This window comes from Martes martes (genome assembly GCF_963455335.1).
Source record: "Martes martes genome assembly, chromosome: 1".
NCBI classification, from domain to species: domain Eukaryota; kingdom Metazoa; phylum Chordata; class Mammalia; order Carnivora; family Mustelidae; genus Martes; species Martes martes.
In genome coordinates, this window is record NC_137888.1 from 47,653,852 (window position 1) to 47,675,719 (window position 21,868).

A 21,868-nucleotide genomic window follows, 5' to 3' on the forward strand; every position below is an offset into this window, starting at 1 on the left:
TCTCATTTCTCTGAAGTAGCCACCTTGCACAATTTTGGTTTTTGTTCTAATAGATACTGACATACCTTTGATCCACTTTTAGTCCTTAGCAACTACTGTTTTCTTTCTGTCTATGAATTTGACTATTCTAGGTACCTCAAATAAGTATAGTTGGTACACTATTTGTTTTTTTGTGATTGGCTTATTTCACATAGCATAATATCCTCAATATCCATTCATGTTGTAGATGTGTCAGTTTCTTTCTAAGCCTGAATGATTTTCCATTTTGTGTATATACCCCATTTCATTATCTATTTATTCACTGGAGTATATTTGGGTTGCTTCCACCTTTGGCTATTGTGAATAACGCTCTTATGAACATGGCTGTACATGTATCTGTTCAATGTTCAAGTTCCTGCTTTCACTTCTTTCGGGTATAGAATCAGAAGTTGCAATTGTTGGATCATATGGTATTTCAATATTTTAATTTTTTTAAGAATAGTCATACCGTTTTCCATAGTGGCTACCCCATTTTACATTCCCACCAGCAGTGCACAGGGTTCCAATTTCTTCACATCCTCACCAACACTTATTTTCTGTTGTTGTTGTTTTTTTTAATAATAGCCATCTTAATAGGTGTGGTTTTAATAGACTTGATTTTTAAATTCTTCCAGACCTTCTTAGGAATAAACAGTTAATAAATCATATATATGCATCATACACTTAACCAGTTGAACTATTAATTATGTTCAAAATTAAGAGACAGTCATAAAGCCAAAAAGTTAAAAACAACTCTAATACCCATTAACCGATGAATAGATAAATAAAATGTAGTAGATGGGTGCCTGGGTGGCTCCATCGGTTAAGTGTCCAACTCTTGATTTTGGCTCAGGTTTTGCTCTCAGTGTCTTGAGATCAAGCCCCAAGCTAGGCGTGGAGCCTGTTTGGTATTTCTCTCCCTCTCCTTCTGGCCTCCCCCTGCCCCAACTACCCCACTGTGTGCATGCTCAGTCTTGTGTGCCTGTGTTATCTCTTGCGTGCGCACATGCACAAAAAAAACCCAATAAAATGTATATACATGCAATGCAATATTATTTGGCAATAAAAATCATGTACTGATACATGCTAAAACATAGATAGACTTTGAAAACATGGTAAGTGAAATAAACCAGACACAAAGACCGCATAAATAAGATTCCATATATAAGATGTCCAGAATCGGAGCACTGGCTGGCTTAATTGGGAGAGCATAGCATGCAACTCTTGATCTTGGGGTCATGATTATGGGGCCCCATGTTGGGTGTAGAAATTACTTAAAAATGAATAAACTTTAAAAAATAAAATGTCCAGAGTAGGTAAATGTCTTGAGACAGAAAGTAAATCAGTGGTTGTCAGAGGCTGGGAGCAGGGTGGGAAGAGTGGAGAGTGGCTGATAATGGATATGGAGTTTGAATGCAGAAAGATATACATTTAAAAAAGGAGAGATGAACTAAGTCTTGTTTTCATCTCTTGTTTGGAGTATGTCCAATTAAAGTTTTCATCAGTTTTTGAAATTATAGGGAAAAGAAGTTTTTAGAATATGGTAAGGGGAAAAACAATTTAGAGAATAGTGTAGGGGCGCCTGGGAGGCTGTTAGTTAAGTGTCTTACTTCAGCTCAGGCCAAGAGATCAGGATCCTGGGATCAAGCCCCACATCAGGTTCCCCATGAAGCGGGGAGCCTTCTTCTCCCTTTCGCCTGCCCCACCACCCCCTGCTTGTGCTCTCTCTCTCAAATAAATAAATGAAATCTTTGGAAAAGTGTAATATACAGGCGCCCACCCCCCCATGACAGGTTTTCTGTGACTCTTTAACTTTTAGGAACACAGCATATATAATCTAGTTGCTTTTAAAAATTATAATTTCAGGGGCGCCTGGGAGGCTCAGTCGTTGAGTGTCTGCCTTTGGCTCAGGTCATGATCCCAGGCTTCTGGGATCAGGCCCTGCATTGGGCTCCCTGCTCTCCGGGAAGCCTGCTTCTCCTTTTCTCACTCCCCCTGATTGTGTTCCCTCTCCCGCTGTCTCTCTGTCAAATAAATAAACTCCTTAAAAAAAAGTTATACTTTCATATGGATTTGTTTTATGGCTTATTCATGAAATAATTATGTACAGAATTTCAAATTGAATTTATTAATCCTAGAAGCATTTAGAATCCATGTTTAATTTGGTAGTGCTTGAAAATTCATATTCCCCCCCTTGCACCACCATGCCTTCTTAACTTTCATTGTCCAAATGCTTCTGTATGCTAGAAGTTACCATTTGGCTGAAGAAGAAAAGTCTTACCCAGTTGCTAGCTTGAATAAGCATTAAACTAACTTCGTATGAATGTAGTCACATTGTTTCCTTGCTATAATTCTAAAACAATTTGTGGGCTACAATGCTTAGATTAGGTGATTTTTGCCACAGAACAAAATCTGTGGTGAGGGGATATTCTGTTTTGCCAGAACAAAATCTAGGTGAGGGGATATTCTATTATGTTTTATTTAGGTTTTGAAAATATGTCATTGATAGATCATCAGCAGTAACCTATAGTATTATACTAACAAATACGGTTTTAGTGTCACAAAAGAGATCTGGGAAGAGATGCATTTCTGTTACTTTGCAAACCCGAAGCTTTGAATTTGCTTTGCTATGAACCTTCTGAGCAAAATAGACAATTATTTTTCAGACTTAACTAGGATAAATGGACAAGGCCTGTACTTTTCTATTTTAGGACCTGCCTGAGTGTGCAGTACATTTCTGCCAGTCTTTAGCTTGTGAAGTCAGTAAGAAGCCACTGTCACCAAAGAAGATTTAAAAAACTATAACCCACCCAATTATATTCCACCAGACAGGTGTCTTGCTTTTGAATGTTAGGTATTGCATAGTCAAAAATAGAAGGAAACTTGGGTTTGGGAAAGGAAAATTCTGTTTAAGAGCTAAGTGCTATAGAGTTTCTATCTTTTGATAGGAACTTGAGCCTTATATGAATTATTTAACTTCACTATTTTCAACTGTTTTCCTGTTTCAGAAGTGCATTTGTAATGTTGAAGGTACGATAACTGAACTTTTTAAATACTTTGTTCAGAAGATAATGTTACTTTTAATTACTTAATTTGTGAGAAATTCCTTTTACTACTTAGGTTGGAGCATTTTCTGGCTTCTTGCTCGTGGTTGTACTGCTGGAGACCACGTTTGTGGTTCCCTGGGAGCAGCATCAAAGAATCCAACAGCAGCCGTATCAACAGGGATGTGCTTGTACATTATTATGATTTAAAAATGTTGAGGGGTGGGCATTTTGCCCCACAATACTGACTTTGTTGTCTGGAATAGTAAGGGATTTGGCACAGTTACTTCAAAAAGAAACCAAGGATTTTTGCACTGAAAAATGGAAAAATTCTAATTCTTCATTTATTTGGTAGAAGAGTTCTATCTCATGCAATGGTGTTTTCAGTTCATTTACATACTTTCTCATTAAAAATATAGCATTTAAAAAAATACAGCATTTACTCATTTTCTTTTTTTCATGGTTGCAACCAATCTTTCAAATTCTAACAGGGTCTCTCATACATTTTGGCCAGAAGATAATAGATAAAACCCATTCTTCATCAGCTATAGGCCTGAACCATTTCTCAACAGCTGACTTGAAATCCCTTTCCCTCATTTTCTCCTCCAACACTTTGGTGACTATATAGCAAAAGAACAAAATGTTTCTTGCGTGGTTACTTGTTATTTCCTTGTCCTTATGAATTTGTAGTGGCTTTGTTAAGAAAGCTCTGAAGTTTGATCACTACATTTGTGTTGAATATGATCCCAAGTGATTACATTTTCATTTAATTCCTTCCTCTTAAGAGGGCAGCATTTTAGTAAACTTACACTTCTTGGGGTGCCTGGGTAGCTCAGTCAGTTAAGCATCTGCCTTCAGCTCAGGTCATGATCCCAAGGTCCTGAGATCGAGTCCCGTATTGGGATCCCTGCTCATTGGGGAGTCTGCTTCTCTTTCTCCCTCTGCCTGCTGCTCCCCTTGCTTATGTACTCTCTCTGTCAAATAAATAAGATCTTTTTAAAAATTTATACATTTAAACTAATATTTTTGGAATCCTATCAGTAGGTGAGATTTACATTGTCTTATTGAGAGGATGTGGAATGGCAGTAAATTATTTTTCTCAAAACCACCTACACACAAAAAAATTTGATAAAATCTTGGTTTCCTGATGGTAGTAGGATACTGCCTTTTTGGCTGCTTTCAAGAATTTTAGAAATTACCTGGTTGAATTGTGGATTTTTATTTGTATAGATTTTTTAAATGTATTGAATATTTAAATTACAAAGAGTGAAACCAGCTTTTGGGAATTCTGAGGGAATTAGTTATTTTAAGTGGCTATTTCATGGCTAAAAATCAATTCATAACATTTGTGAAAGTTTTTTAAAAAATGTATTCTTTTAAACTATAGACAAACAAAATTTATTTTGTGTTTAATTTTCTCTTTAAATGTAGTAGACTGAGCATAACTGCTTGATGATTTACTTGATGATGTTGTATTCTTTTGCTTTAATATATAAGGCAGTGATGCCATTAGAGCTCTTTTGTTCCTCTAACATTAATTGGACGCTGTAAGCCAGGCACTCCTCTAGGTGTTATATTTGTTAACTTATGTGCTGAGTATTCCTATATTGCAGTGCTTTGAATTCTTGGCAGAATTTTATGATTCTCCTCCTTGCAACTATTTAGCATGATATTAGGTACATAAATTCTAGAACCTGACTGCTGAAGTTTCAATCTTGGCTCTAGTACTTACTTGATAAATGATCATAAGCTGTATAACTCCTCTTTGCCTCACTTTCTGCATATGTAAACTGGGGCCAGTGATGATTGTAGTTACTTCATGGGGTTGTTGTGAGAATTAGAAAAATGCAGGCATAAGAGTTTGGAACTGCCTGGTACAAAGATAGTGCTATATAAACTGTTAGTCATGATTACTACCACGAATAGTGCTATTACTGTGACTTTGCTTCAGCGCTGTCAGCTTGCTTGCCCTGTTTTCTCTTTTTAAATTTCTTTAATCTTAGAGAACATAACTAAGCTTGTTAGAACTAAATGCAAAACAAGAGTAAATTGCATGAAACCTGAGGTTCCCTTTCAAGCAGATAAAATGCCTTGTATGCCTTGGCATTATGTTTTGGCTGCTGAGAACCTTTGTTTAGTAGACACAACCTTTAACAGGCCATGCTTATAAATTAATCTTGAATAAGAAAAAATAAGTAAAATTGATCTATTAAGGACTTGTTTTTTAGGGAAAAAGATCTTGAAGAAGCTCTGGAAGCAGGAGGTTGTGATCTTGAAACTTTGAGAAATATAATTCAAGGGAGACCACTGCCTGCTGATCTGAGGGCCAAAGTTTGGAAGGTAACTGGAAACTAAAACAAAATGTAATCACTTAAGAATAACATTTGAGAATTTTTATGTTTACTTGTTTAAGTTGTGGAAAACTTTATCATCTTATGAGCATGCTGCATCTCAATAATTTATCGAACAGAACAGCTTACTGAAATACGTATTTCTGTCATGTTTGGTTATTTAATAATTTAGGTTTTGAAAGGCAGTGTTTTTCTTTTGTAGTTATTAGAAATGATGTTTATGAAGATTGTTTAATGAAATGGGACAGTGCAGCCAATGAGTAAAATAGGATTTATAATTGCAGCTGGAATTACCTTAGCTATGTTAAAGACAAGATGGGGAGGATATATAGGTCTTTCTGGGTGTTAGAATTACAGGATATTTTACTTTGCTTTATTTTCCTCTTCAGCTGTTCTCCAATGCATGTGTATTACCATTTTTAAAAAATTTAAATTAAGATTTTGTTGATTGCAAAAGAAATATCCATCTTTGTTAAAACATATAAGCATAGGATAAGATAAAAATCATCTGCTATCAACTATAGGTAAAACACATAATTATGTCTTGGTATATATCTTTTTATTTTTTATTCTCTGCACATATATATATGTAACAGAAATGGAATTATAACTGTATATAAGATTCTGAATGTTTTATTATAGAAATTTAAAACACAAAAGTAGAGACTTGTCTAATGAACCCCCATGACCTGTCACTTAGCTTTGTTAACATTTGGCCAATCTTGTTTGATTAGTATCTCCATCTTTTCCTCCCCATGCCACCTGCTGGATTATTTTAAAGCAAATCCTTGGTAGCACACTGAAGCACTTTACTATGAAAGTCTGGAAGATAAGGACTCTTTTAAAATAAACATAATACCATTAAACTGAAAAAAAAAAAAAAACAGTGAATCCTTAATGTGTCCTCACATGTCTGAAGGAACAGGGGCTCTTTCTGGGGTCTCTTTTATAAGGACACTAATTCTATTATGAGGGCTCTACCCTCATAACCTAATCACCTCCCTAAGGCCTCACTTCTGTATAGCATCATATTGGGGATTAGGTTTCAACAATGAATTTTGAGGGCAGGGGACACACATTAAATCTATAGCATTGATGATGTTTGCTTGAAATAAATGTTTTTCATTGGATTGATATGAAGTAGTAAAATTTAATGTACACACTTAAAATAAGTGTGTTCATTATGGTATGACTTAAGGGATCAAGGATCAGCATTTGGTGGAGCATAAATACATTACTTTGTAATCTTAGAAGTATGCATTATTATTTCTAAATTCAGGACTTTCTATTATTACAGCATTTTTTCCAAGAATGGAAAATGGCATATGAAGCTAGTTGCTTTTATCTTTCTTCCAGATTGCTCTAAATGTTGCAGGAAAAGGTGATAGTTTGGCTTCATGGGATGGTATTTTAGACTTGCCAGAACAGAATGCTATTCACAAAGATTGTCTTGAGTTTATTGGTAAGTTTAATAATTGTTTTCAAACAGTGAAAATTTTGAAAATACTATTTTGAGGTAGAGGAGTAACTCTGTTAGAATCATCTTGTTATAATTTGGGGTTTGTTGTGTTTGTGAAGGACTGGTAAATAGTTTTAGAACATCTTTTTTGAAATTCTCATGAAATAATGTCTAGTATTTTTAAGAAAGAGAGTCCAATTTCCAGGGTTTTTAAAAAATAGTTCTTCAGGTACCTTTACAGTTTTAAAATTGTTTTTGTGTGTGTGTGTGTAAAGATCTGTATAATTGTCTATAGTCTCCACATTAAAGGGGTCTGCATTCCAAAAGTTTATCTATATATCATAGGTAATGATCTGCTGTGAAAAAACTATTATAAGTCATGGGTAAAAGATTTCTAATCACTCCACAAGGTCTTTTTCATGAGTAAATGATTTTAGTTTATATTTTTAAATTTATTTACAGTTTTTGGTGTCTTTCTGTTTCTCTTTTCATCACATTTTAGTTAAGCTTTGGTTAGATAGGCTTTTGTGTATTAACCACAACAGAAACATTGCTGGTGTGTGCAAAGGAAAGGGAATTTGGTGGTAGAGAATGGATGACCTTCCATGACAAAGTTATAGAGGCAGCTGCCCGTTATGAGGTAGATGCTAATCTGTTGCTTAGAAAAAACCTTTTGCTTTCCTGGAATATGGGTTAAGCCTATCCTTCTTATCTCTCTACTTCAGATTATCCATTCTTATGTTCAGCATATACATAGGCCAAGTATTATTAAGTTGAGTTAGTAAATACTGAATAGCTAGTAAATACTGGATAAATATAAGGAAACATGTACTTTCATGTAGTTTTATTTTGTGCTTGTCACACGCTAGATATACTAAGATAGTATCGTATGTTTGTAAACAAGTGTTATGTGCAGTAATGGAGTCTCTGACAGGCCCTTGGTAACTTATTTTTGACACTTATTTTCTAGAACAGCTTTCAGTGCCAGAAGAGAAGGCAACAGAATTACTTTTGGATATTGAATCTGTAATTACCTTTTACTGTAAATCACGTAACATTAACTACAGCACGTCTCTTAGCTGGATACATCTGCTGAAACCATTGGTGCATCTTCAGCTGCCTCGCAGTGATTTATACAACTGCTTTTATGCTATCATGAATAAGTACATTCCCAGGTAAAATGTGATTTAGTTATCCTAGTTTTAAAAATGAATAAAAGTCTAGTTTGCTTTGAATTAAAGTTGTAAGATTTACTTTGGTGGTAAAGAGGTTCAAATAATTTTTAGGGTTGTTTTGAGTCTTAATGGTTATTTGACTTCATTTTTGTGGTTGTAGACATTTTTAAAAGGATTCTTTTAAGAATTTATGCTTGTAGAGTTTATGCCAATTTTTTGGTAATATCCCTGTTTTAATTTCTTTCCTTATAAAATAAAAATAACATTATAATGGCAACATGGAAAGTAAAAATTTTGGAGTGCTTCCTTAAGTGAGGTGCTGGCATTACAGCTTAGAATGTAATCTTCGATAAGCAGGTATTAAACAAGTGATTAGAAATATGCTGAGTGTTAGAAGATGAAATATAGAATGCTATGGGAATTTTTTTTTCCAGTGGGAGGGGCAGAGGGAGAGGGAGAGAGAGAATCTCCACACTGGGTGTGGAGCCTGACACAGGGCTTGATCTCAACAACCCTGAGATCATGACAGGAGTAGAAATCAAGAGTTGGACACTTAACCGACTTAACCGCCACCCACGTGCCTCTAGAATGCTGTGGGAATATTTAATGGGAGTGACCTAATTTGCCTGGAGGTCAGAGGTGGTCTTCTTGGGCAAGTGACACTTAGGCTGTAGATGTTTAGATGGTTGTAGTAGTGGTGGTGTGGGGGGCAGGTAGGGAGGGTGGGGAGGAAATACAGGGGCTGTACTCATGAGGCCAGAAAGAATTCTTGTAGTTCCTAGTGCTATGGCTCAGGTGGTCAGGAATTCACAGCCAAAAGGAACTTTTGATCAGTGGTTTGGCTGCACAGTGAACCTTGGATGCACATTGGAATCATTGAAGGGGCTCTGAAAAATCCTGATGCCTGTTTTTTGTACCTGATTATTAAATCTCTGAGGAGGGCACCCAGGCATCATTGTTTTTTCAGCACTTCTCAACTGACTGCAAAATGTAACCAAAGTAGAGATCTACTATTCTGGAGCTTGGTAGTTAAATGACTACTATTTTTTATTGTTTTCTGTGATACACAATATGCTAAATGCAAGTACTTTGTGTGTTTTCTCATTTAAACAATGGCCACTAAAGGGTGGGTATCCCTGATTTACAACTACAAAAACTGAGGCAAAGAAAGAGAGATTAAAGACCTACACAGGATTACACTTCTGGTATATGTTTGAGTCAAGATTTGAACCTAAGTTTGGATGGACTCCTGTGCTTTGACTAACACAGTTATTCACCCTGATTGCTTGTTAGAATCCACTGAAGAATTTTTTCTTTAATAGTTTAATATGTTACATACATATAAAATGCATCTGTTTAGTGTGTACAATACATTGGTTTTTAGTATAGTCACAGAGTTGTGCCACCCTAACCACAATCATTTTTAGAACATTTTCATCACTCCAGGAAGGAACCCCATTCCCGTTAGTAGTGAGCTCCCCATTTTCTCCCAACACTCTTAGCCGTAGGCAACCACTAATCTTTCTGTCTCTGTGGATTTATACCACATTTTACCACATGTACCACATTTTATTTAAGTTATTTTATTTATTTACTTACTTATTTACATACTTTATTTACAACAGTGAATGGACATTTGGATTATTTTTACTTTTTGGCTCTTATGAATATGCTGCTGTGAATATTTGTGTACAGGTTTTTGTGTGGACACATAATTCATTTCTCTAGGGTATGTACTGAGAAGTGGAATTGCTGAATTATGTGGTGACTATATGTTTTACCTTTTGAGGAATTGCCAGCTTTTTCCACAACTGTATCATTTTACGTTCCCGTCAGTAGTGAATGAAGATCCCAGTTTTTCCTCATCCCTGTCAACATTTAAAAAAAAATTATTGTACCTAAACTAATGAGTGTGAATTGGTATCTCTATGGTTTTGCTTTGCATTGCCCTGATAGTCAATGATGTTAAGCACCTTTCATGTGCTTATTGGCAGTTTGTATATCTTCTTTGGGGAAATGTCTGTTTAGCCAAAGAACTTTGAAAACATGTGGGTCCTTGAAGTTTCAACTGCGAACAGACGAAATGGAGCCTAGCCATGTTTTTTAAAAACTCCCCAGGTGTTCTAATGTACAGCAGGATAGAGAACCTCTGTGCTACCTTGAAGCCATAGTGCTTCATGTAAGTAAAATAGACCCAGAGATGCCAAGAGACAGGCTTACTACAGTCATGGTAGAGCTGAGCCTGGAATTCATATTTGTGAGTCATGCTAAGTCTCTCAATTGCTTATATTTTAGCTTCTATTTTACCACCATTCAGTGTAACAAAGCTAGTGATAGCAAGGGACATGATGTTCCAACTTTTTCTCTAGAGGATATTGGTGGTGATAGGTAGTAATAGTGGGGGAGATGGATTTACATTGAACTGTGTAATATACTGTCTTGTTAGGTTCCTCCAGTTACTTTCTGTGAGTTTCAACTGTAATACAGCACCCCAGCTAGGGTCAGCGTTAATGCCCCTGGATAGAACACAGCCCCACAAAATGCTGCTAGAAGAACTCCACTGAAACATATCTTCTTATTACAGATTCAGTATAACTTGTGTAGAATCCTGTCAAGCACAGTGCCTTGCAGTAATAGTACACAGCTATTAAATGAATAGATGCTGATGCAATGGCTGACTCCCTGAGAGGTCCTGCTAGAGGCACAAACTGGCAGTTGTTTCTACATTTTTATGTCCTTACACAACTTACTGTCTGTTTCTGTGTTTTGCCTTAGCAGTCAGTTGCCTTGCATTTATAGAACGGGGAGAGTATTCAGACAAAGGAGGGGGTAATCTTGCCAGTTTGAATTCAGTTCTGTCTCTGGGCATCTGAATTAATAACCTAGGGCTTTCTCTACAAAACTTCTCTGTCATTTACAGTATCAAAAAATGGTAGATAGAATTTCATTCCAGGGGCGCCTGGGTGGCTCAGTGGGTTAAAGCCTCTGCCTTCGGCTCAGGTCATGATCCCGGGGTCCTGGGATCGAGCCCCGCATCAGGCTCTCTGCTCAGCGGGGAGCCTGCTTGCCTTCCTCTCTCTCTGCCTGCCTCTCTGCCTACTTGTGATCTCTGTCTGTCAAATAAATAAAATCTTAAAAAAAAAAAAAAAAGAATTTCATTCCAAATCCTGGCATTCATCTCAGATCTTGGTTTTATTGAAATTATTTTTCAATATTTCCACTTAAATAGCATTTGACAGCATTCTTTATCGGAATGCTTTTATGTCAAAACTGTGACATTCATTTCATTAGCTTTTTCACATGAAAGCTTTTACTTTATTTTAGTTTCTTTACAATTCGGGTTTTTTTTTAGAGATTGTACCCATACCAAAATGCCACTTGCTGAGATACCAAATTATGTATAGTGAAGAGTAGTATGGCATGGTAGTTTAACACAGTTTCTGTGTAGAGGTCTTAGCTGATTTCTTAACTATGTGACCTCAGGTACGCTTCTTACCCACAACTAAGCCTCAGTTTTCTCATCTGTAAAATGAGGGAAAAACTTGTAACTATTTCATAGGGTTGCTTTGTAAGGATAAAATCAGATAACTTTGTAGAGTGCCTGTTACAGTGCCTGGCACATGATATTTTCTCAATAAATACTGACTTTTATTGAGATGGCCTGTAGTTTGAGTTGCTTACATTTTTATTGATTCATTAGACACAAGGGAAGAAGGAAAAAAGTAGTATACTTGCTCTGTAAAGTGTTTTCGTACCTCTTGGAGTTCATTCTGATCACTAGTACCCAGGCCACTTCAACAACTTCTAATGCTCTGGTCCAGTATTTTGTTCTTCTGTGGCCATTTCCCACTTTTGCCTTTGTTAAAGGTCATCCCTACATTGAGTATGTTACCTGTGGAGCTAACCTGAAGCCTTTCTAGGAGTTTCCTCTTACTTGGTAGGGAAGAAGAGGGCTAGACTTCTTTGGAACTCTGTAGATATCCTTTTGGGATCCACAACTTATCAGAATAACCTAAATGGTCTTGCTGTTTTCAGTGGTCCCTGCAGTTCTTCCATTTGAGTGCTGCCTGGGTTTACCTGGAGAGAGTCTCCCTGGAGTTGGCTGTAGACCTGCTGTTTCTACAAACTTTCTGTCAAGTCAAGTATATTAAGTGTTCTGAACCTGATTGTATCAGATAGGCTTGTTAAGAATGCTGTGGTGGTCAGGTGTTTTGGGGGTGAGAGGAGGAGGTGGGTATTGCAGGAGGACTGGTTACTAATATGACCATTTCTGACCCATTAATCTGAACATCTTGCTTCTCTTCTCTTTTAGGGATTGTTCTCTGAAGGGAAGACCATTTCATCTTTTCCGATTACTCATCCAGTACCATGAGCCTGAACTTTGTTCTTTTCTTGATACAAAGAAAATTACTCCAGACTCCTATGCACTCAACTGGGTAATAAAGTGAAAGTAGGAACACTTAATGAAAAATAGCTTTCTATTAAACTATAGTTAGGTTTTTTTCTTTTCCCAAGGAGGAGAAAGAAAAGTACTAAATTATAGACCTTTACTACTTAAACCAAAGAAGTAAAATTTTTGGCACTTCAAAAATTTCTTTTTTAACTCTTAACTGTGTTCAGAGTGTTTAAAATGAAGTTTAGCCTTTTGTTGTTTTATATACATCTCACATATATTACATATGTATGTGCTATATACAGTGTGAGTAGATGAATACAATACGTGCAAATATATGCATGTAATATATGTAAATATGTGATATGTATCAGTTTACTTTAAAACTTTGTATGATTAAATTTTTGATGCTGTGTATAAGAATTGATATCTAATCATAAGGAAAATGTCTTAAGATTGTCAAATGATCAGTATAAAAATACAAAGTACGTCTCAGCTCTGTTATTCTTTATTTTATTTTCAGTGGAAGTTTTTTTATTCTAGGTCAGTGGTTTTCAAACCTTTTGGTGTCAGGACCTCTTATACTCAATATCTATTGAGGATCCATAGTTTATATGGATTATGTTGGTTAGAAATTAAAACTAAGAAATTTAAAATATTAATTCATTTAGAAATAGTGGTAAATCTATTACATGTTAACATAAATGGCCTGTTTTTCTAATGCTAAATAACTGTATTTTCCAAAAGAAAATTAGTGAGAATAGTGGCATTGTTTTATATTTTTGTGAATCTCAGTATCTGGCTAGATCACAGGTAGGTAGATTCTCATATCTGCTTCTTTATTCATTCTGTGATGATACTACAGTTCGTGTAGCCTCTGGAAAAGTATTGTTATTTGTGAGAGAATGAGTATGAAAAGGGCAACTAAAGTTTATAATTATTATGAAAATAGTTTTGACCTCATGGACTCCCCTGTAAATACTCTTGGGGACTTCTAGGACTCCTTAGACTATGCTTTGTGAAACTCTCTTCTAGATTAACTTGATCATTTTTCTAAAACAGTGATTGGGTGCTAGAAGAATGTATATTCAAAAATTAAACATATTCCTTGATCATGTCTTAACCTAACTTTTCTCCAGAAAGGATTTCTTTCTGCCACTTACTATGTGATTTAAGACACATAGCCTCTGAGCCTCAATTTTTTTACTTATAAAATGGGAGTAATAATAATACCTGTCTCAGAGGATGATAGGATAAGTAATTCAAGAAATGGTACTTAGAGAATTCTAACTGGTTTCAATCTAGCATATTAAATCTCAGACTACAGCAGCCTACTCTTTAGTTCTTAGCCACAGTCTTGTCGCTTTGAGTTAAAATAATAAAATACCTGTAAAATTATGATTTCTCTGAGATACATGTATTGCCTTTCAATGTACTTATTTGTGTTGAAGTAAAAAACTATTTCTTTTGAGCATTCTGGTATCTGTAACAGAGGTCTCTTCTGTCACTTCTGCCATTTCTGTTGTCAGATCTCTGAATTAGTCCTCAGTGCTGGTAGCAGATTTTTAACGAAGTACCAAAACAGCTGTTCTGTCTTCAGTGTGTGCACCAAATAGTTTGTTTTTGCTACTAGTATGATGTCTATGGAATGGAGTCTTTTTTTTTTTTTTTTTTAAATCATGAGGTGAAACTGTCAAAACCAATTCCTAAATCTCATTGAGAACCTGTAACTGTGAGCAGTGCAGTGATAGCTGTAGTTTGCCTACATGAGTTTAACAGTGATCATATATTGTGATTCTGTTTGTATTTATATCTTTGGTATTTGTAATAGTAATCTTATTTATAATAGTAATTTTTAAAAGAACAAAAAACATTAGTATCATTATATACTTTGAAAACTTTGTGGTCAAGTATAATGGCAGTTAGCTGGCTGTGGAATATCAGGTCATTTTTCTAGTGCAAATACCACCACTTGCCACCTCTGTGAGCTTGGGAAGGTTATTTAATACCAGTCTATTTCCTCACCTATAAACTGGGGAGAAAAATGTCAACTTTGAAGACCTGTTATGAGACTATTTAAAATAAGTGATAGCTAATAAAGGATATGTGACAGTAGGTTAGTACTGAAATATGCACTAATGTGTATGTTCCCATTAGCCATTAAAAATGTTTTGACTTTAAACCTCTAGATGGAACTGTTTCTGTAGCTAATGAAAATTGAACTTTAAAAATATCACTGAGTTTATGCAATTTAAAACACAGGCTCTAGAGAAACTTAAACAACTCTTTTATTTGAAATAGAAAACCATAGAGCTCCTGAAACATTGATATAAATTTGTCTCACCTATTTCAAATGATGGACAAGTAAGCTTTGGCAGCAATTCGCCATTATATTGTTATTAAAACTTTTCTCTGTGTTCTTAAAACCATGTTTGATCCTTAGAGTTACCTTATAAGTTAAGTATAGTAATAATTGTGTTAGTTACCCTTATAGTGGTAGTTATGTTAGTTATTATGCTATGGCAGATGGGTCCTAGTTACTTTAGTTACTCTAGGTTAATTATCTCTCTCTTCCCAACAATGGTAGAAGAAAGGTAGCAGTATTCCTTTTTTTTTTTTTTAAAGAAGTAGAAATGGAAGTTTTAGAGGTTAAGTTATGTGCCTTAATTCACACAGCTAGTAAGTGGCTTCATTGTGCCTTGAATCCACATATTCTGTCTTTGCATTACGTACAGTAAAATTAAGCTACACATTACACATTACGTATCAGGTGCAGATAATTTGATATAATGTTACTTACACATATGCTTTCATACTTTGAAAAGAACAGGTCATTTCCAGTGGTTTATGTCTCATTTCATTTCCTGATTACAGCTTGGAAGCCTTTTTGCATGTTACTGTTCCATTGAAGTCACTCAGGCAATATGGGATGGATATCTACAACAAGCAGATCCATTTTTTATTTATTTCTTAATGTTAATAATCCTTGTTAATGCAAAGTAAGTATCCTGTTGCTTAGATTTTTCTCCTTTGTATTCTCAAGGTGCTCTGTTAATATTTAACTCAAATTCATTTGTTTTTCTTTTACAGAGAAGTTATTTTAGCACAGGAGTCAGACAGCAAAGAAGAAGTTATCCGTAAGTATCACTTACTGTAGAGAAAATATTTCAAGTTACTTTATTTTCTAAAACTCAGGTTCATCTTTAACTTTAAAAGATTAGTCTACAGAACTCTGAGGTTTCATTCAACTCATACACACTGTAGGTGCAAACCTTAAGGACTATTTTCCTTCAATTTTGCCATCCTCTTCATTTCTTCCATGTTTTTTCACTCTTTCAGTTCCCTTTCATATACTGGTATTTTGGTTTCATTGTTCATTATCAGATGCCCTCCTCTCTTTCCCTTCTTCCCCTCCTTCTTTCTTTTTTTTTTTTTAAAGATTTTTTTTTTTTATTTATTTATTTGACAGAGAGAGAGAGATCACAAGTAGGCAGAGAGGCAGGCAGAGAGAGTGAGAGAGGGAAGCAGGCTCCCCGCCGAGCAGAGAGCCCGATGTGGGACTCGATCCCAGGACCCCGAGACCATGACCCGAGCCGAAGGCAGCGGCCCAAACCACTGAGCCACCCAGGCGCCCCCCCCTCCTTCTTTCTTAATTTACCTTTGAGTACTCAGATTTCGCAATTATTTCTATTATGGAAATTTGATTCTTTTTGGTTCTCCCCATTCTAGCACTTAATCATACAGATTAAGTTACTTCCTCTCTATGTTACCGCCACTTTGTACTATTGATATTACAGTGTTTATCTTCCTACATTATAACGATTTATTATCACACAAGACAGAGTTCCTTAGTCAGGAACTATCTCTTAGTCATTTTTTATTTCCAGGGGCTGTGGCATTTAGTATGTGTTAAATAACAGTACTGCCATCCAGGCTAATGAATTTGATTTGATTACTCGAACCTATCTTTCGTTAACAGTAGAATTGCATTAACAGTTCAGCTGTTTTGGGAACTCTGGTTCTCCTCAAACAGTTTTAAAGGCTTCACTGTTAAGATTCCATTTATGTAGATTTTATTATGTTGAAAATACTCTAGCTTTGATATGTAAATAATGTTCATGATTGTATTAATCACAATTTTTTAAATATTCTCATATCTATAATCCTTTTTCAGAGTTCTTGGAAAACACTCCATCCAGTTTGAATCTAGAAGATATAGAAGATCTTTTCTCTCTGGCTCAGTATTATTGCAGTAAAACACCAGCTTCTTTTAGGAAGGTAGAAAACGAAATTACCAGCTTCAGTATTTCATATTTAGTACATTGTTTTATTGTTTGTGTTGTGTCCACTTCAGTTAAAATCCGCTAGCTTGTCACTCTTTTCTTTCTTTTTACATGTTGTAGTTTTGTGTGATTTTTCACTGTAAATACTCTTCCTACTAGAGGAACAGACAAATTTAGAAAAATAGTATGAAGATATGCTAGCAATTATTTAATTTTTTCTTTATTACTTTTGATCATGAGAAAATTGAGGTAGTTCTTGTTAGTGCTTTCTTGACTTTAAAAATTTCCAGAATCTGATGGAGGATGTATATTTATGCCTCCTTTATCTGGAGTTCAGCTTTGTGCAGTTTTAATGATGCAGAGCTGTCTCATGAACAAAAGGGGTATCTTAGCTGCGTAGAGACTTAGAACCTTTCTCAAGTGCTTTAGAGTGAAAGGACACCTGGATTAGAAACATGATGGTGTGAGCTCCTGGAAAGTAAAACTCCAAGAAGCAAAAGCTCATAGTGGAGGAGGCTCGGAAGTACCGTTTATAAAGTAAATGGGTTTGTTTGACTTCAGGTGCCTATGAGAGCATTATTGTCTTTTATTTATTTTTTTAAGGCATTCCATGATAATAATTACTAGTTGGTGGTCATGTCACTGAAACATCAAGATGAGGTTAAATTATGTTCAGTGTAATACGTTTCAGAAAGCAGACAAGAGAAATCTTTTAAAAACATTTCCCCTGAAACTAATTAAAAAAGAGATTCATTTCTAGGGATAATTTCAGCTGTTTTAATAATTGCCTTATGTAGACCACCTCAGTTCCTAACAATGTCAAACAAGTCAGATGATAGGGTAGTGGTTAGGATGCTGGATGAAAAAGAAATCTTATTCCTTTTCAGTCTTTTAAGAGGAACAGCTTTTATTCTTTGGACATAATAAATAATATGCACTAGCAATTGCTAATTAAATCAGGCTGTAAATCAGTGTATTATATAATTTTTGCCTCTTATTATGTTAAAGTATGGAAAGTCATAACCATTTTTTTTTAAATTCAGTGTTTACAGTTCATATTATAGAAAATAGCTGTGTAGAATGTCTTATTTTTTCATAGTCTTTTATTTTTTGTGAACCGTGACAGGGACTTTGTATATAGCCTTGTTGTAGCCTTTGCGGCAATATTTGAGATGATATAATACTAAGTTTTAAAAGTCACATGACTCAGGAGTGTTAAACATAATTATTTTACCTTTCATCATGGTTTATTAAGAATATTTTTTGGAAGAAAGATTAATTTTGTTTTACTTTGTGATATTTTAAACATTTCTCTTCAAACAGGATAATCATCATCTATTCGGTAGTACTCTGTTGGGAATTAAGGATGATGAAGCAGATCTGAGTCAGGCTCTTTGTCTGGCCATCTCCGTGTCAGAGATTCTTCAAGCAAATCAGCTTCAAGGGGTAAATAAAGAAAACCCACAGTTTGTCAGAGGAATGCCCCCTTTAAATGCAAGGAACCAGCATTTTCACCCTGTTTGTGGCTTCCCACAAAATTAATTTACTGAGACCATGTAGCTGTTTTGCTTTTTTGAATGATGAGTGTGTTTAATCTGTGTGCTCATTTTAAAACTGCCAGCTTGTGTGTTATTTTAGTTGTCAATTATGATTCTGGGCAATTATTCTTTGGCAATTATAAATTGCCAAATCTTTTTTCATATTTTAACAAAGCAACTGAGTACTGTCTAAAGTACTTAAAAAGGTAAATTTAGCACATAATGGTTAAATTCTCGTAATTATACAGCTAATTGAATTAGATGGTCTAATGCCATAGAGCATATAACAAAGGAAAATTGAGGATATACCATAATTTTCTGTCTGCTACTATCTTCAGAAAAATCTCATGAGCCAGTTTTTTCAGTATATGTTCTTTATTATTAGTAGTGCAACAGTTAACCATGGGCAGTTGTAGTGTATTTTCAAGATGGAGGGAAGAAGAAGGGACATGGAAGGGCAGGCATTTTATAATAGATCTTTTTAAAAACAAACATTTACATGTTTTTCCTATTAGAACTAGTATTTTTGTTTTTAAAGGTTTTATTTATTTGAGAGAGAGACTGAGTGAGTACGAGTGGGGAAGGGACAGAGAGGGAGAAGCAGACTCCCTGCTGAGCAAGGAGCCTGATGTGGAGCCCAATCCCAGGACCCCAAGATCAGGACCTGAGCCAAAGGCAGACGCTTAACTGACTGAGCCATCCAGGCACCCTTTATTAGAACTAGTATTAAATTAGAACTAGTATTAAAAACAAATGAAAACCTATAATCCAGTTTAAAGATCCTCCTGTGAATTTCTTCAGGTCATACTGGCATTGCAGCATTGCAGAACTTCCTCTCATCCCCAAGATGTTTAGTTCTTACATGAATTGAATTGCTGCCAACTTGTGGATTTATTTGCAGAAATAGTAATTGTATCTAGATCTTTGTTTATAACTATGTAGTTTTTAAATATATATGTAACATGATACACATTAAAATTTTAAATTCTGATACAGTTTTATAGCTCAAACTGACATTCTTCTGCTACATATTTTAATACTTCCTAGTCAAGAACAGTATGTATAAAGTGTTTTAACTGTTGAAAATGAATATAGTCGTTTAAGATCTTGAGGTTATTTTCTTGCATCGCTTCTAACTGGGTCCTAATTCTGTGAGATCTGTTTGTTTTTTTCTTTTTTTTAAACCTGTTCCCTCTCCTTTGGCTAATTGTAACATTCTATTGTGTTAAATGTGACCCTCATAGTAAATTTCAGTATGTCAAATGTTGTTTTCCTCTTAGGAAGGAGTCCGGTTCTTTGTGGTGGATTGCCGTCCTGCAGAACAGTATAATGCTGGGCACTTATCAACTGCTTTCCACTTAGATTCAGATCTGGTTAGTATAAATGCTAGTTAAAATTTTTTATGAAGTAAGAGAATAAATAGGTGTTTTTTTTTTTCTTTAGTTCATGAATAAATATACATGTACCAGATTGGGGACATTTTCTTTCTGCTTAAAGAGGGGTCTCTGCCCTTATAACAAAAGTACTGTTTTCAGGTTTCCTTTTCACCAGGACACTCTGGGTATGAGAAAGGGCAGATGCAAGCAGTTAACTGTGGCTTGCTATTGCCTACCATTGTTATGTCAGTAAATTCTGAACTTCTTACTGTGAGTCATCTGATGTAGCACTTAGCATAGTGCCTTGCATCTAGTAAGTACTCTATAAATATAAGCTCTTACTATAATTGGGTTATTGTTTTAAAACTTTTTACTATAAGCCTTTTTCTCATTATGAATATTTACGCATATAATAAACTAATATTTAATGAGAGTAGTATCTGGCATATCAGTGCTCACTTGTTAAAATTGCTTTTCAAGGATCACTTTAATTAAGAGTAGATGAAATAAATATTAAATATTGTTGGAAATACTTAGAGTGGGATAGACGTCACTTAAACTGTTCTGGGTTATAAGAGCCTCAGGGATGGAGAAGACCGAAAGAGGTGTAACCCTTTTTGCTAACTATGTGATCTGCCCTTCTTCCCATCTCATCTGAAAAAGGTGACAATGAGGGGTTTAGGTGGTGTTGAAAGGAAACTTAATGGAAAATAGGAGTAGAACAACTCAGACAGTTTTGGGTGCTTTAAGTAAGGAAGGTAATCAAGTTTGGTTTGCATCCTTGAAAGTGAACCCTGAGCCTTTCTCATCCTTGATTTGTCTAGGAGGAGTTAGGTGGTCCTTCGTTTATGCTTCTTTAAAATTTTGCTCAAGTGATTCATGAATATTTGATTTTTTTCTTCAAAAACTCAAAAGAATATCTCTAGAGTTAATTATTACTAGCTTGTTTAATCTTCCAGGCCTTTTAATATGTATTTATATATTTCTTGTTTACATTTTTTTCATTTGATGTTTCACTTAACAGTTCACTTGCTTTTTCAGCAAACTATTTCTTAGAGATCTTTCCATTTAAGTACATTTTTTTAAAAAGATTTTATTTATTTATTTGATAGAGAGAGAGCACAGGCAGACAGAGTGGCAGGCAGAGGCAGAGGGAGAAGCAGGCTTCCCACCGAGCAAGGAGCCGGATGTGGGACTCGATCCCAGGACACTGGGATCATGACCTGAGCCGAAGGCAGCCGCTTAACCAGCTGAGCCACCCAGGCGTCCCATAAGTACATCCTTTTAATATCCCCACATTTTAAAGTAAGCTCTATGCCCAACGTGGGGCTCAAACTCACGACCACACAATCAAGAGTTACACACAATGACTGAGCCAGACAAGCAATGACTGTATAGTGAACCACGGTACAAATATACCATCATTTATTGCCCAGTTGATGTGTATTTGGGTTATTTTCAGTTTTCTTGTAGTAAACAATGCTGTAGTTAGATACTTATATATGTTTTGTGAACTTGTGCAAATATTTCTGTAAAATAGGCTTCCAAAAGTAGAACCATTGGTTTGAAGGGTGTATGTAAAATATTAATGCCTTATCATCCTTTAAAGAGACTGAACCAGCTTACACTTTACAGCTGTAGATGAGAATGTTCCATACTGTTGCATTATAGAACATTACCAATTATATTTTACTTTACAAGAATGACAGGTAAAAAACAGTGGTAATTAAAAAAAAAAAGTGGTAATTATAAGTGATGTTGAGCATCTTTTTGTAAGTGTACTGTTTATTTGTATTTTGCTTTACAAATTGCTTTTCTTTGGTTTGTCCATTTTTCTGTTGGATTTTCACTGTGCTTTTTATATAGCCCTATTTTAAGAGTTTTAACAGATTTTTGTGGTTATTGTTACGTTTGTTTCCTTGAGGAAAAGAGATTAATATTTTCATCCTCTTGTCTCTAGAACTTAGAGTATTGCTGATAAAAATGGCTTCTCCTATTTCTGACTATCTTCTAAGAAATACATCGTTTGCCATATAAGTGGAAACTAAAAAATATACCTCATTTTAATGTATTGTTTTTAGTTATGGACCCTTCCACTCAATGTTAAACTTTTCTTGTCATCATACCTAATGACACCATAGCTTGTTTAAGAAACAACAAAAACATTTTTTCTTAGAATATTTTCTTTGCATATTTAATTTTTCTGTGAATCTTCAATTTTTGTTCTAGTG

General features: G+C 35.2%; 1 protein-coding gene across 2 annotated transcripts in view; it reads left to right on the forward strand.

Annotated features, from left to right (window-relative positions):
• The window catches only part of TBC1D23 (TBC1 domain family member 23), a 60,355-nt gene that overhangs the window by 17,518 nt on the left and 20,969 nt on the right, over window positions 1-21,868 (forward strand). For both annotated transcript variants that reach the window (XM_080806836.1, XM_080806837.1), the window contains exons 2-10: window positions 5,291-5,402; window positions 6,770-6,875; window positions 7,843-8,047; window positions 12,360-12,483; window positions 15,315-15,439; window positions 15,531-15,577; window positions 16,615-16,718; window positions 18,047-18,169; window positions 19,542-19,634. In XM_080806836.1, coding sequence (XP_080662962.1) covers window positions 5,291-5,402; window positions 6,770-6,875; window positions 7,843-8,047; window positions 12,360-12,483; window positions 15,315-15,439; window positions 15,531-15,577; window positions 16,615-16,718; window positions 18,047-18,169; window positions 19,542-19,634 — 1,039 coding nt within the window. The remainder of the gene's footprint in view (window positions 1-5,290; window positions 5,403-6,769; window positions 6,876-7,842; window positions 8,048-12,359; window positions 12,484-15,314; window positions 15,440-15,530; window positions 15,578-16,614; window positions 16,719-18,046; window positions 18,170-19,541; window positions 19,635-21,868) is intronic.